Below are 18,029 nucleotides of genomic sequence, written 5' to 3'. Positions count from 1 at the left end.
TTTCCTCTCTTATGAAGGTATCCTTGGATTCCAGAAAATTCCCTTTACGTGTTAGGTTCTTAATCTCAGGGTACCTGCATTTTGAAAAGTTCTTATTAACCAAAGTGACGACTTTTGAAAGGTGGGATTGCAGGCGGTTCTTTAGGAGGAAAGGGGTGACTCACAAGGCCAAACCCATCCCACCTCTCCAAAAGGTCAGCTTTAGGAATGAAAGCTGGCCCAAGGGCAGGCTTGAAACCTGTCCCAGGCACATAGGCCCCAGCTCTTGGCTCAAAGCCTATCTGTGTAGAGCAATGCTATTCAGTAGAAATATAATGCAGGCCACATACGTAATTTTAAACTTCCTAGCAGCCTACAGTGAACAGTAAAAAGAAACACGTAAAATTAATTTTAACAGGGAGAGGGTATAGCTCAAGTGGTAGAGTGTCATGCTTACCATGCAGAGGGTCTTGGGTTCAATCCCCAGTACCACCTCTTAAAAAAGTAAGTAAATAAATAAACCTGACTATCCCCCCCACAAAAAAAGCCCTAAAATTAATTTTAATATTTTAATTTTGATTTAAAATTAATTAATTTTGATTTAATCTAAAATATCACCTCAACATGAAAAGAAAGAAGCATTTCACATTATTTTTTTAATACTAAATATTTGAAATCCAGTGTGTATTTTGTACTTGTAGCTCATCCCAATTCCAAATGCTCCACAGACACATGTGGCTGGTGCTCACCACTTAGAACAGGGCAAGTCTAGAGTACTCCTTGAAAGCATAGGTCAATTTCCGGTCCTCAATCTCCTCACCTCTTTCTTCCAGATTTGGAGGACAGGTCTGAATCCTCCCAAACTACGCTGCCTTCAGTCATCACTGGACCTGGAGCAGATGCCAGGGGTAGCTCTAGTACAGGAGTAAATTTTCCCCAATGGGAAAGGAAATTGGGCATCTCCTTTTCCCGGAGCACACACCACTAGGGGGCACTGTAGACCATGTCGCCCTCGTTCACTGAGCCCACCCATAGTTAGCTTCAGGGAGCCACCTCATAGCACATTCTCTCTCTCACTGTTTTCCTCTGTGCAAGGTGGTCCTCTGGAGGAGGAAGGGGTCTGCAAAGCAGTAACTGTGCTCTTTTCAAAGAAAATGAACGGTTATGGCTGGCCCACAGGCTTCTGTGAAGTCTACTTGCCAGTAGGTTGTGAATGGGTTTGGGAAGATGAGCTCTTAAAAAAAAAAAGTTCTTTAGGAGGGTGAAATCATGACAGTGTATCTGATCTGAAAGCTCATACTTGAGCATTCCTTTCTCCTAATGGCTTCAATTTCAATGGATTCATGGTTTGGAAGGAATGGCCACACCACTTACTAACTCTAAATGCTCATTAAGGACACAGAGGCAGGAAGTCTGATTAGAGACTGAGCTTCTTCTCAGAGGTGACTGCTAAGTGAGAGGAAAAAGCAGCACATTCTCTGGGCTTTTACCATTCTGTTCTGAAAGGACTTGTCCCTTGGGAAGGTCAAAAGAGGCCTCTTCACAAGAGCTAGGCTGGTACTGCTGAGCTGGTCTACATGGTTATGAATTTTTCCAGAATCCCCTGACCAACAAGCCACTCACTCCACTGCCTTCCTGTGATGGGGAAACTGAGGCGTGGATAGGGAAAGGTGACAGGCAGTATCTCTGGAGAAGGTCTGGAATCAGAACTCGGGGCTCACTATGCTTTAATCTGAGTCACTCTTCCACTTCCCAAACTCTTATGACTCAGAATGGTCCAACCAGCTGTTTTGCCACATCAGGAGTCACAGGGGCCACGGTCCTGTCGCCTGCCCTCCCATCACCTCCACACCCCATACAGCACTCCTCCCTCTCCCTCTTGTTTCAGGGCTATAGACTGCCCCGGCTCTGTCCACGCTCCCGTTTCCACCCACCTCCCACTTTCCTCATCACTTCTCAACTGGATGACTGCCCCACCGCTTCTCAATCTCCTTCACTTCCAACCGTTTCTCTAGCCCATCCTCCTCCTGGTAGGGTTCAGGCTTTAGAGTTAAGCTCAGAGACCAGGGCACAAACTGCAGCTTCTGACTTATGGAGTGTGGAGGCCATGGGCAAGATACTTAACTTTGCTAGGCCTCAGTTTTCTCAACTGCAAAATGGCATAAGTCCTATCTCCTGGAGCTGGTATGAGGACTGAATGAGAGAAAACGAGACACAATAAATCTCTAACAGACGATAAGCTCCTCAACACAAGCAATTAGATCATGGTACTGGTCAAAAACCTTCAGAAGGCTCCAATGCCCTTGAATTACGCCCTGCAGCACTGAGGCCATGTTCCCTGGCTTGACCCAGCAGGCCAGAACCTCCTTCCCCCTTTTGCTTCTTCTCCTCTCCCCTCCCCAACTATCCAGCCAACCTAAGAACCCAGTCCTTTCTGCAATCCCAACTCCAACACAGTGGTGGGCATATAATAGGCCCCGAGCAAATGTTCTTCCTCCCCACAGCCACGAATGCTCATTTCCACCACACATGCACATTCACCTCTGCCCACCCAAGCAGTTTCCTCCACGAAGCCTCCCTTGACACCTGCAGATGGAATTCATCAGTTCTTTCTCTGTGCCTCTATTATATTAACTGGACATATACACTCCAGTGTAGTTAGCAGAGTCCACATCTTATCTCCCCATCACAATCCAAGTTCTAAGGGCAGGGATCCCACCCAGGGCACCTGGTACAGTGCTTAACACAGGATACTGCTTAATACATGTTTGCTGTGTTAAATTCCTCAGCTGTACTTGAATACTAGCCGATCTCTCATACTATATCACTCAGAAGTGTTGAAGAGTAGAAAAGATGTAAAAGGAAACCAATATTTCAGGTATCATTTTAAGGCTAAATAAGTATCTTTAAAGAAGATGGAATTCTACAAGAGGAGGAAAGAAATCTCCCAATTTGGTCAAGGTAATTTTGAATGTAATTGTTTGACCAGTTTCATAGGAGAAGCCCCCAGGGCAGAAAGCTGTCCCGGAGATTCAAGTCAAGCATGTGCGGTGTCGTCATCCACTGCATTCAGAGTCATCTCATTTCTTTCTTATTTTTTAAAAAATAAACTTGAATAATTAACTGCTCTACCTGCAACCTCCCAATCTTCAAGTAAATAAAGAATTACTCTGGGCAATAAGCCCATTTCTTTTGGAAGACTTCACAGCATAGAAGTTAGACACATAGACTAAGGTTAGTTCACAGACAAAAGTTAGAGGGAAGGGGGTCCAAAGCCAGCTGTATGATTTGGGGTTAGTCACTTAACTCCTCTGAACCTCAGTTTTCTCATCTGTAAAATGGGAGACAATAGTATTTATCTCACAGGATTATTCTGAGGATTAAGGACAGAAGTCCAAGTAAAGTGCTTAGCCTAGTGCCAGGCACCAAGTCATCTGGCCGTCAATGGCAGTTATTATCAACGGTTCTTTGTCAAAGTTCAAATACTTACACAGAATTCCCTAAGTCTTCAGAGGGACCTCAAGGGTCATGTGGACTAACAATCTCACCTTAAAAATGAGGACTCTGGGGTCTGGAGAGAGTCCCTACCACCTCCCAGAGGCACAGGAAGCTCCCTGAGGCTTGGCAGTCACCTATGTGTCCGTATCCCACAAAGCACCTAGGGGACAGAGGGGCTGCGCTCTGTCAGCAGGACTGGTGCCACTGCATGTGACAGGTATACCCAGCCTTTTCATGGTCAAGGCTTATGTCCCAGCAGAATGCGCATAGGCACTTTTGGGACAGATTGCCAAACTAAACCACTGAGCTCTCCTACCAATGCATCAGTGTCCTCCTGGCTAGGAGGCTCCAGTGGAGCTACTCCTACTCTCAGAGCAGCAGTGAGGTGGTGGTGATGGTATGAGCTGTCACTTATGGATGCCCACTTATGCCAGGCCACACTGTTAAGCACCTTACATACCCCATTTCATCTCACTCTCACCACCACCTTAGGAGGGAGGTACTCTTATGCCCATTTGACAGATAAGGAAGCTGAAGGTCGGAGTTCTGAGCCCATCATAGGGTTAAATACACTCTCGACAGACTTCCTTATCCTCCCTCTTTGACTGAATTAATGATCCAAATGCTCCTTTCCAAAACACTGCTGGGGCGCAGATTCTGGCCCAGTATGAAAAGGTGGCCAGGTCTGACACAGGTGGGCTCTGCGGAGAACTCAGGGAAGGGGACTCTTCTGCATTTTCAGGCCCACTCTGTGGGCAGGGGCAGAAGCTCCAGGCAAGAGAAGTGATCTGGAGTTCTGAACTATCTAAGCCTGCAGATAAGGCATCAGGGTATCCAAAAACTGTCATGCTGATTTAGGTTAAAAGTAAGATCTAATTGATCAGAATGGAGAACTCTCATCTAACAAATGAGAACATATCTGGCTTGGTTATGTAATGTCTGGTTTTTCTTGAAAAGTTGTATAACAGGATTCCTTACGTTCTGAGAATTAAGGCCCAAATATTCTCTTACATTTTCCAGTAATCACAAAAAAGTAGTAAGAAGTCCAGTCAAAGCCTTACCTCAACTAAGTGCACCTCATCCAGCAAGCAAATGAGAACAGAAGAAAGGGAAACTGGGTCAGCCCAGATGGAGCAGGGCACAGAGCATCCGTGCAGAGGTGATGTGGTAAAACATCACGTGTGCAGGCCCTGGGCTGGAGGCAACAGCCCTGACCCCACAAGAGTCAGGAGATAAAAGTCAAATGTACCGAGAGTTGAAGGATTAAGTAGAAAGAGCTCATGGCTCACTCCTACACATCAGCCTCTGGAATCCTCACTGGTCTATGTGGGGAAGGGGATCATCTGAGAGACTGGCCTGATAGAAAGGAACCACACAGGGGCCATCTCTGCTTTGTCAGCCCTCTGGGCTGTCTGTGCTGAAGGTCAGTCCTGGGAAAAACCAAGAGACACAGCAGAACAGAGAGAGTGAGCACAGTGGTTACAGCCTATGCTCTGCTGGGATTCACACCACTCCAGGCTCCTGTCCTCACTCTGACCCTCGTCTTGGGCAGGTATTTAGTTTCTAAACCTCAGTTCCTCAACCCTAAAATAGAAATAATAATGCCAGCCCCAAAGAGTTGTTATAAGTGTTAAATAAGGCATGTAAATCATCCCGCACAGGGCCTAGCAGAGTGGTTCTCAATTGGGGGCAATTTTGTCCCCTAGGGGACACTTGACAGTGTCTGGAGATATTTTTGGTCGTTACAACTGGGGGGTGGTAGCTACTGGCATCTAGTGGGTCAAGACCAAGAATGTTGCTAAATACTCTATGATGCAGAGGACAGCCCCCGTAACAAAATCTATCTGGCCCAAACTGTCAATAGTGCCAAGATTTAGAAACCCTGGCTGAGCACACAGCAAGCACTCAATAAACATGAGCCATCAAATTATCTTTAGTATTATAACAATAAACAGTAAAGCTGTCGTTTCTTTCCTTTGGGGGTAACCAGCATCTGTGATTAAAATGAAAAGAGACAAAATGCATTACTTACTCTACTTCTTGTAATTCTGGGTAACATATCTGTCATTCTGGAGACAGGAAGAGCTTGTTGCTTGGTTGATTCTGGGGAGCCCAGTAACTTTGTGAAATAAATAACATAGCAGAGCACCAGAACTGTGGTATAGGAAAGCTGAAAAAAGAAAATAATGGGTTTAAATTACACTGTTTTAACAGAGGCATAATTAAAACACGCCTATAAATTTGACCTCAAAGTCCAGTCAAGAAACAGAACTGTCTTGACAGAGAAAGACAAATATCATATGATATCACTTATATGTGGAATCTAAAAACAGGTACAAATTTTATTTGCAAACCAGAAATACACTCATGGACACTGAAAACAAACTATGGTTACCAAAGGGGAAAGGGAGGGACAGATAAATTAGGACTTTGGGATTAACAGACACACATTACTATATATCAAATAGCTAAACAACAAGGACCTACTGTATAGCATGGGGAACCATATTCCATTTCTTGTAATAATCTATAATGGAAAAGAATCTGAAAATATATGTGTACACATTTGTAAGTATATGTATAACTGAATTGCTTTGCTGTACACCTGAAACTAACATTATAAATCAACCACACTTCAATAAAAAATAAAGAAATATAACTGTCTTAATTAGCTGTACTTTCTACCGAGCAATGCCTCACCCTCTGGAAAACAGCACTACTCACTAAGACCCAGCTCCACTGCAGCATCTCTGGGGAAGGTATTCCAAATTCACCTCACGGGGAGAACAGAAATTCTTCCAGGCAGGCAGAACATAACTTCCATGACAGACATTCACTCATGCAACCACCGTAGCAATGTCAGATACGTTCTCAAAAGATCTGTATTTGGCTAAAGGAATGGCTCTCCCGCCTAGACAGCATGCAGTGAGGATCCACGGGTCCAGCTGTGCTAGTATGCAGGGACTTGCCATCATCTGGGGCTAGAGATTTTCCATGAACCCTGGAAACCTGTGACATTATGATTTAAAAAGCAGAACTGAGCTGCTGGCTCTCCTCTGCCCAGTACACTGGCAGGACGAGAGCTACTACAGGATGGGGAGGGAAGGAGAGATAAGAAGCCCTACCCCTCTCTCCTCCCATGTGGGACCAAAGGTGGCTTCTGGCCAGGAGAAGCAGTGTGGCATTTTGTCTGCAGGTTGAAGAGGAGTAGCCAAAGAGCCCTTTTGCATGAGCTCCCTTCTCTCCTCTCCCATAAGACCAGTATACACTAGCTTAAGAAGGAGTGGGACCTCCAGGCCCCACTTTCAGTGTGGAAACACCAAGGCTACCCTGCAGTAAGGCACAGAGCAGGGACAGAGAGGAGTCTCAGGTTGGCAGGTGCAGGCTCCTCTGCTCTCCACACCCAGCCACACCTGAGGACACACCCACCATCCACCCTACTTTTTCCTCCTTCATTCCTCAAGGCCTTTAAGACACAGCAGCACTGCAGCAAGCCACACCATCTGATGCCAACGTCCTCTGTAACAAGTACACTTTTCTAGCTCCGTTCTCTGCCTCTCTCCACCTTCCCGCTGACCAGAGCCTGGGGAATAACAACCACCTCTTCATGCAGAGTCTCCTAACTAGATGATTCCTCTTGATTTTTTTAATTGAGGAAAAACTTACATAATATAACATTGACCATTTTAAGCATTTTGAAGCATATAATGCAGTGGCTTTTAGAACAGTCACAATATTGTACAACCACTATCTAATTCCAGAGCATTTTCTATCACTCCAAAAGGAAACTCCATACCCATTAAGCCCTCATTCTCCCTTCCCTCATTCCCTGGCAACCACTAACCTGTTTTTAGCCTCTATGGACTTGCCTACTCTTGACATTACATATGGATGGAATTGTATAATGGGTGGCCTTCTGTGTCTGGCTTCTTTCAGTCAGAATGTTTTCAAGGTTCATCCATGTTGTAGCATGTATCAGTATTTCATTTTTATGGCTCAATAATATTCTGTTGTATAGATATACCACATTTTTGTTTATCCACTCATCAACTGATGAACACTTGAGTTGTTTCTACTTTTTGGCCATTGTGAATAGTACTACTATGCACATCCATGTACAAATTTTTGTTTGAACACCTGTCCTCAGTTCTTTTGGGTACGTACTCTGGACTGGAATTGCTGGATCATATGGCAGTTCTACATTTAACTTTTTGAGGAACTGTCACATTGTTTTTCACAGCAGCTGCACCATATTATATTCCCACCAGCAATGTATGAATGTTTCAATTAGTCCCTGTCTCCACCAGCACCTGTTATTTTCTATCTTTTTGATAACAGCCATCCTAATGGGTGTAAAGTGATATCTCACTAAGGTTCTGATTCACATTTGTCTAATGACTAATGATGTTGAGCATCTTTTCACGTGCTTATTGGCCATTTATCTGTATACCTTCTTTGGAGAAATGTCCATTCAAATCCTTTACCCACTTTTTAAGTGGTTTGTCTTTTGTTGTTCAGATGGAAGAGTTCTTTATATATCTAGAGTGACTCTTTTATTTGAGATATGATGCAATGGGGCAGGAGGCCAATTCAAGGAGGAACCTGGAGGGAGGCTGGACAAAGGGGAATCCCAGGGCTGTAGGTGTGGCTCACCTGCTGATATGGAGTGCTGTTGGCTCTTAGACCTCTCCCACAGACACAGACAGAGAATGTACCAGAGAAGAGCTCCCAGAAGTCTTATGATAAGGATGCAAACACACTCAGAATTGGCCAAGCTGACCTATGATCTATGACTTATCCTGGGTGGGAGCTATGACAGAAAGTCATAATGCAAGTATCTTTCTCAATAAGAATCAACCAATGACTGGGCATCTTCATGGCCCTCCTATCTTATTAGGATCAAAAACAATGATGAATGCTGAGAACTGTAGTTCTAGATCTAATAAAACATGGCAGAAATAGTCACAGGTAACTTCTCTAAAATATGCAATTGTAGGAAATGGCTTTTAGGAAGCAAATCTCATTCTTTATAATTTTAAATTTAGCTCTTCTGTGTTTCACAAAAATATCTGTAGTTTTTGCCTAGGACATGGGAAATATTTTCACATAAATCATTGCTAAGAGTTTTAACTTGTCTTCCTATACATTAAGAAAAATTACAAATTATATTCTACTATAAAATGGTCTGACAACTATCTGATCTTAGGTTTCGTTTTTAAAATTAGCACTTGTACTCTAGTTATATTTTAACAGAACTAGAAACATGAACTAAAAGTAGAAAATTAAAAGATAAATTGAAGTCAAAACTGCTACAACCGAAAATGTATCTGCTATGACATGATTCATGCCCTCTGAATTACAAGAGATTTCAATCTCAGTTTGAAACAGGGTTAGCAGAATTTCCTGCTATTCTGAAAAGAACTGATTGAAATCCAGGGAAAATAACACACATGCAATTTGATTCCCACCCCACCCTATTACTGCTTTTTGTGTCGTCCACAAGATTGTTGTCAGACAATCAAAGATCAGTTTGAGGCAGGCTTTCCCACTGAATGTCTAAGGGAGCTTTTATGTTTGACAATGAGCCCAAGATGTGACCCTCACAAGGTCCCCAGGGTACACCAGTGGTGTCAGTGCATGCAGCAGGATGGACATGGCAGCCAGAGGAGAAGCAGTGCCAAGAACATCTCTCTAGAGCTTCCAGATTCTCCACATGCATATGTAAACTGTGAAGTAATAGGAGCAAGAAGTGAAAAACAGACGGAGGAACACAGATTATACAAAAGTTAAAAGCCGTAACTCTTACCTGGGCCAGAGAGAAAATGTACAGTCCCCAGTAAGGCAACCACAGCACAAGAAAAGCTGTTAGGATGCTCTTGAGTATAACTGACAGGCTCTCAGCAATCACCTGCAAACACACGGTAAAGGGTGTATTTTACAAACATTATTAAAAACTAAAGATGGAAAGGAATCCCAGAAAACCTAGGATAGTGGATACCCTGGTGGAGGAGGGGGGCATACATTCAGACATACTATCAATAATGTTCTGCTTCTTGGGTGGGGTGGTAGGTTCATGGACCTTCAGCATATTATCATGCTTTAAGATTTACATATACGTTAGATAATATATTCTTTTGTACATATCAGATAATATATCTTAAAAGATGAAAATATTAGTATACAACTAAATAATCACTATAAAAATCTAAAAAAACCTTTATAGTCCTCTTAAATTCTTATTTAATCTAATAATTTTCCTATTAGCAAACCTGTTCTTCCTTAATAGCATAGCATTAGGTGAACTTCAGCCAAGCTCATCTGTCAAATTTCAAGTGAATGAACTGAACTGATCATGCTACCTTTTTCCAAGTATCTTTTTAGATGCAAATCTGAAAAGACCATTCCCTCCTATAAAAGCATTTTTAAAAAACCACTCTGTCTTACTCTTCACATTTCTCGTTCACAGCAGAAGGCACACTGACCTTGAGCTTGACAAACATATGTGCTTGTGCCAACACCCAGAAGGGCTCTCCCAGAAGTTCCACCACTGCTGAGAGACCAAACACCAGCACTCCGGTTCCATAGTGGGGGATGACATTAGGATCAGGCACATCGAGCAACTGTAACCAGACCCAGCCCAGGAACAAGGACCAAAACACACCCAAAGGGACTCTAGAAGAGGGGAAAAATGTTTCTTGATATGCTAAATATAAAAATAAAAATAAATATGTATTAAAATAGTAACACTATTAGAACAGAAAATACAGACATAATAAAAACAGCTACCACTTATTAAGGCACTTGCTACATGCCGGGCACTATGATTCACCTCCTTTATCTCACTGACTCCTCACAGTGATCCTCTGGCATTACCCCCATTTAAAAGATGAGGAAACTAAGGCTGATTGGCCCTGGGGAATCTGGCCAAGGTCATGAACAGCTAGTCAAGGAGAGAGGCAGGACCCAATCTTAATCTAACTCCAAAGTCTGCACTCACAACTACTGTGTTACACTGACTTGTAAGTAAAACTCCCAGAAGGTACCTGTTGTTTGCACTTAGAATGACTGAAGGACAGTATACAGCTGGCTCTTGTACCTCAAATATCTGAGTCCAGGACACAGTATTCTTTCACATGTGACCAGAGAGCACTTAAATATGACCGGGTACTTAACAGTCATTCCTCTAATAAAATGCACACCTACCAGCCCTTATGACAGTCATTTCTGTGAGGTAATGAGGAGTTATGTAAGGGCAGGACCAGGAATCACCTCAACCACCAGCCCTCCAGGAGGGGATCTAACTGCAGAAAAGCCATTACAATTTTTAGCTGATATACTTGGTCTTCAAGACAATTCTAAAAGGCTCAGAACTGAAATCAGCATAACAAAATGGAAGAAAGATGTGAAGAAAAGCTTTCAAAAAATAGTAAGTGGCTGTTAAAAGTGCAGAAAACACTGCAAGGGAAAAGATTAGGAATAAAAAAGATGGTTCAGACCCAGTGGGGATCAAAACAGCAGGAACAACCTCCAGAGGGGGTAGAAGTGGGGCTAGAAACCTGGCACAGAAACTGCTGCCCAGCACCTCCTCCTGGCTCCTGGCCATCCAGAGGGAAACGGCCGAGAAGCTCCTTCACAGACACTCCCCTTCCGCCCCACGCCAAGGGCCCAGAAACCCACCGATAACCAAAGTGTAGAGACTATTCAGCTTTAGGTAAGTGCTGCTGTTTAGCTTGTCACACTCATCACACTTGCCTCTGTGAAACTGTCTCTGCCAAAGCACAACTCACGTTAGCCACAGGAGGTTGAGGGTCTGGCTCCAGTCCCGCTGGGCGCCCCTACTCAGACATGCTCTGCGGAAGGCCTCTCTGGCCAGGAAGATGGTGGTTGAGTAAAGCAGTGTTAGCCTGTAAGGGAAAAACGGAAATCAATATGATGTTTAGTTTTTTCACAGAGAGAACTTCTGGGGTTTTGCCAGCAATGAGGAAGAGAAAAAGTCTTGGTCATAAAGCACTGTGGTGATGTGGGAGGCAATGGTTTCTTATAGGACTCCCCCCGCCACTAATCCAATCCACGTGAACAACAAAGTTAGGAATCAAACAAAAGACATATAAGTGTGTGCCTACAGTGTTATGTCCAGGACAGAACTGTCACAGTTGCCCCCAAAGCCTGCAGCCTTTGTGGCTACAGGCAGAGGTGTGGCTCTGAGTATAAAGAGGAAAAAAGGATAAGCTATGACTCTACACAGCAAGGGGGCCTCTTGGTCACCCTGAGACTGGTGACCCAATGGCCCTTCTGAGAGAAGCTGAGACTCTGCTGAGTGGAGAATCTTGGCACAGACAATGAGGCTGGCAGTCGCTTCAGAGGCTGCTGCAGCCCAGATGGGCAAGGCTTGCCTGTGTTCCTCCTAGGTGGACCCCCCTGCACCTCAGCAAAGAGTAGCTAAGGTTCCCCCTCCTCAACAGGCAGTGGCATGGATGAAGCCAGAATGGGGATGGTCCAGGGCTAAGGTATCTGAGGTTGTCAAGAATCATCTTGCAACCCAGTGCCTCTGTCCAAATGAGAAGACTGAACTGTACCTTAAGCAGGTGGGCAGGCCAGACAAGGGCTGTCAGCGCAGGGACCTGCCAATCTGGGGGAGGCCAGCTGGAGAGACCCAAATTGCTTTCAAGTCTAAGTACCTAAGGGGACTTGGCCCTCTTCCTTCCTGCTTTTGTAACAGCATTTCTCAAAGTATGGTCCCTACTTCAAAATCACATGAAAAACTTATCAAAATGCATATTCCTGGGCGCCTCCTCAGCCCAACCTAGTGCTAACCTCCTCAGATGATTTCTTTGTTCACCAAAGTTCGAGAGCCTTCAATAAGCTCCAAGAATAGAGTCAAGAGCATCTGTTTGGTAAGCATTAGATGTGAAATGCTATCTGGATCATACTGTCTTGTTTACCAGGACATGAAGGTACACTTGAGAAGCTGAGCTATACTGAAGACTCACATCACTTCGTATATTTTTGTGTCATTTGTGAAGACAGAATATGTGTGGGTGTCCTTGAACAGAGAGGAGAGTCGAATAAACAAACTGAATCTAAAAGACAAAGCAAGTTGGCTTTCTAAGAGCCTCCAAGGAACTAATGACAAGGACTCGAGCTCTCATCCCACGACCACTTTGCAATTATAAAATTCACTGAGGAGGGAAGGAAGGTGGCTGGCCCAGCCCTGCAATTGTGAAGCACATCCTCACGAACCACAGAATTCCTTCTTCCTTTGCTGTCAGCAGGACAAGAACACACGATTATACCTGAGACGGAGTTTGCAGTGAATTACTCCCACTCCTCTCCTGGGTGCTAAGAGCAGGCACACCAGAACAGCCGGCAGAGAAATGTGCCTTTGGAGGCTATTAATGGAAAACACTCCATGGGTCCATTAAAAGCACCATTGCCCGCTCATCCCCCATCCCCAGCCCGCTCCTCCTCAGCCCACTGATAAAACACTCAGCTTCCGGTAAAGGTCCATGCTTCTAAAATCCAAGGGTGACACAAAGGTACAGAGTCTGAAGAAAACCCGATTAGGGGAGTGAGTGGTAGACAATGCCAGGGTACGTAGCTTCTTACCGGACATTCACAATGCCAACAATTTCCTTTGACAGGATGCGAAGAATAAATGCATTCAAGACAAAGGTGATCAATCGAAACACCACCTACAGAACCAGAAAATACATAGGAATAAATTATGTTGGGAGGGTTTACTTTGTTGAAATGAACACAAGGTGGTTGCTGTTTTTAATGTAACAACATACAGCAGCTTTGCCAGGGAGATTCTCTCTCAAATGCTTAACCTGTCTGCACTGTTTCTGAAATTTCATTTCTTGGGGTCTCTCGGCACCCTTGTGCAATGGTCAGGGAACCCTGGAGGGCACTTGGAAGTCTCCCTAATTTACTGATGAGAAGAGGAAGGCCTTGAGAGATTCACCCAATTTTTTCAGGTTAAAAGTTAGGCACTCCAGGAAACAGAAAGGGAACTCTGGTGAGTGCTTCACGTCGGCCCTCCCTCCAGCCTGTTTAGAGATAGCACACACTCAGCAAGTGGGAGCCTGCAGGACAGAGCAGACTTACTAGGAATCATGGAATCTAATTTCTCCTTCTTCTCTGCCTAGTAATAGCTAAGGATCCAACAATGACATTTCATCTCTTTGAACTTCAGTTTTCTCGATTAAAAAAAAGAAGAGGCTATATTTATTTGCCGAATATTTGTCACTTTCCAGAGAGTTGAAATACCTTTTAAATGACAACTGTAATAATAAGACAATATAAAACAGGGGAGAAGGGAAGACAGAAGCTAACTAATGCCATTTGAAAAGGGTATATCCTGAGACTTTCAAGCCTGCCAATTCAAGAACACCACCTGAGCAAAGAATTCTTCCCATTAGACAGAGAAAAACAGGTTGCCATTAAGTGAGGTTGCCAAATGGGGCTACTGGCTAGGGCGCAAGCTTCACTCACCAAGTGACTCCCCCTTGCATCCTGGAAGCACCACAGGTGTAACTCAGGGTCACTCCAGAGCAAATGACAGATCACTTCTTTGTCAAACACCCTCAGAGTTACACGTGAACAGTTGCAATCTGGAAGACTCAATCTAGGTACATCAGCGGATCACAGCAGTCTGCAAATCTCTGGGGCAAGGTATGACCAAAAAGGAGACTGCCGTCTAACACTGCTCCAGAAGCATAACAGAGCAGCAAGGTCTCCAAAGCCAACGTATCACAGCGCTAACCTTTATGGAGTCAAAGGTGACTTTCCATAAGTCTGATCAAAGTCCTGCAGCCTCTCCTTAGAAACACACAGGTATGTACATACACACCAAATTACGCACTCAATTTTAGAGATCTGAAAACTATTTGCACAGTTCTTAATGGAAAAAGTACTCAGCTGAGAGTCTCATTTCACCATTTATCTAAACCCATCATCTTCTAATATTTAAAAGCCTCAATTTTCATCCCCGCCAAGTGAGGCTACCGTCATAGAGTTGATAACAAGGTCAAACAGAGTTGATAACAAGGTCAAACATCACAGAAGTGAAAGCAGTTTTGAAAGGCATTAACGCTTTCACTATGGCTGACTCAGAGTTTAGAGAATAAGCTCTCAAATCCTTGCAGGACACAATGTAATTGCAAAGCAACCTTAAATGTCTGCACTGTAATCTAAGAAAACACACAAGACTGAATTAAAACATTCCAAGAAATCTAAAGATTATGGCTATTTTTAAAAACCCACATACACACATACACATATTTATGTTAACTTCAAAGTTATCATTGCCTAAGAGACTTAATGTCTCAGGCCATAACCCTATCTGCTAATTGGTTTGAATAAAGGTTTGAACTAATGAAGCTATGAGGTTGCTCACACTCCCAGTATTTCCTCCACAGAGTGGCCCTTATTAGTAAGTCTTTTTTTAAAGGATGTAAACAAAAATGGATTTTTTTGAGGGCCTATGAGGCAGTTCTGCATTTCCCCAACACTTCCAAAGCCTTCCCCTTCACTCACACTCCCCAACAGTTAGTCCTCCCCCAGATCAGACACCACCAAATGAAGCGAAACAACACAACATGCTGCCACTTCAGCCAAAAGCGGTGTCTTCACTCTGCCGTTTCTTGATGGCTCAGTGCAAAAGGCCCACTGACTGTTTTTAAGAGGCGAGTAACAATCCCACTGACTGTTTTTAAAAGGTAATTAACAGTCTTCATTTTACTCTGTAAAGGACTTGACAGTTAAAAAAAAAAAAAGCTCTTTGACATCTGTTAATTATTTGACCCCTAAAAACAATTGGGTAAATGCATGGGAAGCAAGGTAAGACTCAGAGAAAAATGATTTGCCCCACAGCAAGCAAATGACCCGGCTTGACCTTACAGGTAAGGCCACCTGCCTCCTAGTATAGTGTGTTTTCTGCTATGACTTGTTTTCTCTTCATGAAGCCAATCTCAGTACTAAGGTGTAGTCAAAGGTTGAACAATCAACATTGTGGATAAAGCACTGAATTCAAACAGTTATTTATGTTGTGAAATAGAAAAACAACACAACTAGGTAACTTGGGGTTCACCTAATTTAGGGTTAGATGAATGGCTAATGTTTATTAAGTACATATCTTGTGCAAGGAACTCTTCTACAGCTTCATATAGACTGCCTCATTTCATCCCTACTATGACCACTTTAAAAATTCATATTTTTATGCCAGGCACTCAGACATTTCATCTAATCTCCCTAATGACATTATGAGGTTGCATTATTGTTCCCATTTAAGATGAGAAAATTGATGCTTGGAGAAGTTAAGAGATTTTCTCAAGGGCAGGCATCTAGCAAGTGACAAGGCCCAAACTTGAGCCCTAGTCAGCCTGATTCTTTCTCATAACTCCCATGTGAAATGCTGCCTCTCTAATATAAGGGGTGGGGGTGGATTCAGGACTTGTGAGGAAGGGCTGAACAGCTCAAGAGTGAGAGGTCCTAGGATTAAAAGAATCTTTATGATACCTTTTGGACCACGTGGCATGTACATCTCACAAATGATTAAAATTAGGGCCAAGAAGGGGAAGTGACTTGTCTAAGGTCACATAGCCAGAAGGAAGATGCAGCCAACGTGTACTAAGTGTACACTAAGAGCCAGAGCATACTACCGTGTTAAATGCAACTATCCAACAACCCTAACTTGGCCTCACAGCAACTTCTATGAGCTAGGTACTATTATTACCCCCATTTTCCGATGAGGAGCTGAGGCCTAGCAGGTGAAGTTGCTTGTCTTGGGTCACTCAGCAACCATGGGGTAGAACCAGGATTCCAATTCAAGCCTGAGCCCAGGTCCCTGTTGTTAGCTATGCCATATTGTGTCTCTGAACTCAGTGGGAGTCAGAATTTGAGTTAAGTGTTTGAGGGTAGGGGTAGAACACAGAGAAAATAAACCCTCTGACTCAAAGGGTATGAGATTCTAGAATGCGAGGCACCCCTGCGACCTGACCTAACCCCTTCCTACTGCCATATGGGAAATACAATGCTCAAAAGGAGAATGGCTTGTTTGCAGTCTCCCAGCCATGGCTCTGAACGTAGGCTCTCAACTTTAGGCCCAGGTGTCCCCTCTCCGCCGCCAGCCCCTCCTGCCGAAACCCTCCGTATCTGCGGAGTCCCCGCCGTGACTGGATCTGCCCCAAGGTGGGTTCTCAAAGGCCCCATGGCCGCCTCCCCGTGAAACCCGATTGTGGGACGGGTTGGAATCGGCCGGGCAGAGTACCTGGAGGAGCAGACCGGAGGAGGCCAAGCGGGCCGCTTGGCCCAGCACCTCCTGACTCCTCATAGCCTCGGCGCCCAGGCTCCGTCCCCAAGAAATGCAGCCGCCAGCCGGCGTGGTCGCGAGAAGATATCGTCACAGAGCGACTCGTTCGCTGACTGGCTATATTAGTACGGCGGAGGCGGGGCATGAGGCGTTCTGGCCTTTAAAGCGGGCGGGGTTCGGATACGTCATTGTAACTGCGCGGCGTCTCGTTCTCTCTTTGTGGTTCTCTCTTCCTATGCCAAGTAAGCTAAATACTGTGACCACACTAAAAGACGCTGTTAAAGTAGCCAAAGCCCCTTCCCTGAGGCTCCCAGTCTACCAACCAAGAAACACTAACTTTCCTGGCCACATCTGCCAAAGGGAACAAACTATTCACTGGCCTCTGTAATACGATTCTTGCCATTCGGTCTTCGCTTACAAAATCGCAGTCACGGCCGCCTAAATAAGGATTGTATCAATTTTATAAAGAAAGAATTCAGGACCAGAAGTTAAATACACCATTTTCACATGTGTAGTTTTGTGTAATCCTTTCTAAAGTACTGAAAACTGGACCCTGCTGTCAGAGATAAGTAAGGTGAGACTTGGAGACGTTAAGTGTCTTGTTTGTACCTACACAACTTGTACCTGGGTGGAGCAGACACCAGGCTCCTGATCCTAAACTTGCCTCTCTTGCCTTCATGCTACCCATTGTGAGGACAGAGCAGAAAAATAGTAGGGAAGCACTTAATAAAATGTAAAGCGCCCAGCACAATCAGCAGTTGTTCTGTCCACGTTCTTAGCATCTGCTCTACAGGCCATAGGAAGCCCATCTATCTCTTTTAAGCCTTCAGTGATTTGACCCCCAACCTACCTTCTCAACCACCTTTCACATTATCACTGCCCTTTCCCAATACATTTTAGGCTCTAGCCATTCGGAGCCCTTACTGTTCTTCAAACAACCCCTAATTGGCCTTTGCTCTGCTGCCATTTCTTCCCAAAGTGCCTTCCCTGATAACATTGCCTATCCTGCCAGACCTTAGTTTCCTGACTTTTGTGAGTACAAAAGCACCTGCTATGGACTAAATATCTGTGTCCTCCCGGAATTCATGTGTTGAAGCCCTAGTTTCCAATGAGATGGTAACTGGAAGTGAGGCCTTTGGGAGGTAATTAGGTCATGAGAGTGGAGCCCTCATGAATGGGGCTAACGCCCTTCTAAGAAGAGACAAGAGAGAGAAATGAACTCTCTCCTGGACATGTGAGG

General features: G+C 44.3%; 1 protein-coding gene across 2 annotated transcripts in view; it reads right to left on the bottom strand.

Moving 5' to 3' along the window:
* The window catches only part of RFT1 (RFT1 glycolipid translocator homolog), a 36,100-nt gene extending 19,233 nt beyond the window's left edge, over window positions 1–16,867 (bottom strand). For both annotated transcript variants that reach the window (XM_010969043.3, XM_045505972.2), the window contains exons 1-6: window positions 16,748–16,867; window positions 13,084–13,169; window positions 11,265–11,381; window positions 9,960–10,149; window positions 9,284–9,385; window positions 5,510–5,647 (exon numbers count right to left, since the gene is read on the bottom strand). In XM_010969043.3, coding sequence (XP_010967345.1) covers window positions 5,510–5,647; window positions 9,284–9,385; window positions 9,960–10,149; window positions 11,265–11,381; window positions 13,084–13,169; window positions 16,748–16,810 — 696 coding nt within the window. In that variant the 5' untranslated portion in view covers window positions 16,811–16,867. The remainder of the gene's footprint in view (window positions 1–5,509; window positions 5,648–9,283; window positions 9,386–9,959; window positions 10,150–11,264; window positions 11,382–13,083; window positions 13,170–16,747) is intronic.
* Between the last annotated feature and the right edge of the window lie 1,162 nt (window positions 16,868–18,029).

This window comes from Camelus bactrianus, chromosome 17 (genome assembly GCF_048773025.1).
Source record: "Camelus bactrianus isolate YW-2024 breed Bactrian camel chromosome 17, ASM4877302v1, whole genome shotgun sequence".
NCBI lineage: Eukaryota > Metazoa > Chordata > Mammalia > Artiodactyla > Camelidae > Camelus > Camelus bactrianus.
The sequence above is the reverse complement of the archived record's forward strand: the minus strand, read 5'-3'. Positions and strand labels throughout refer to the sequence as shown.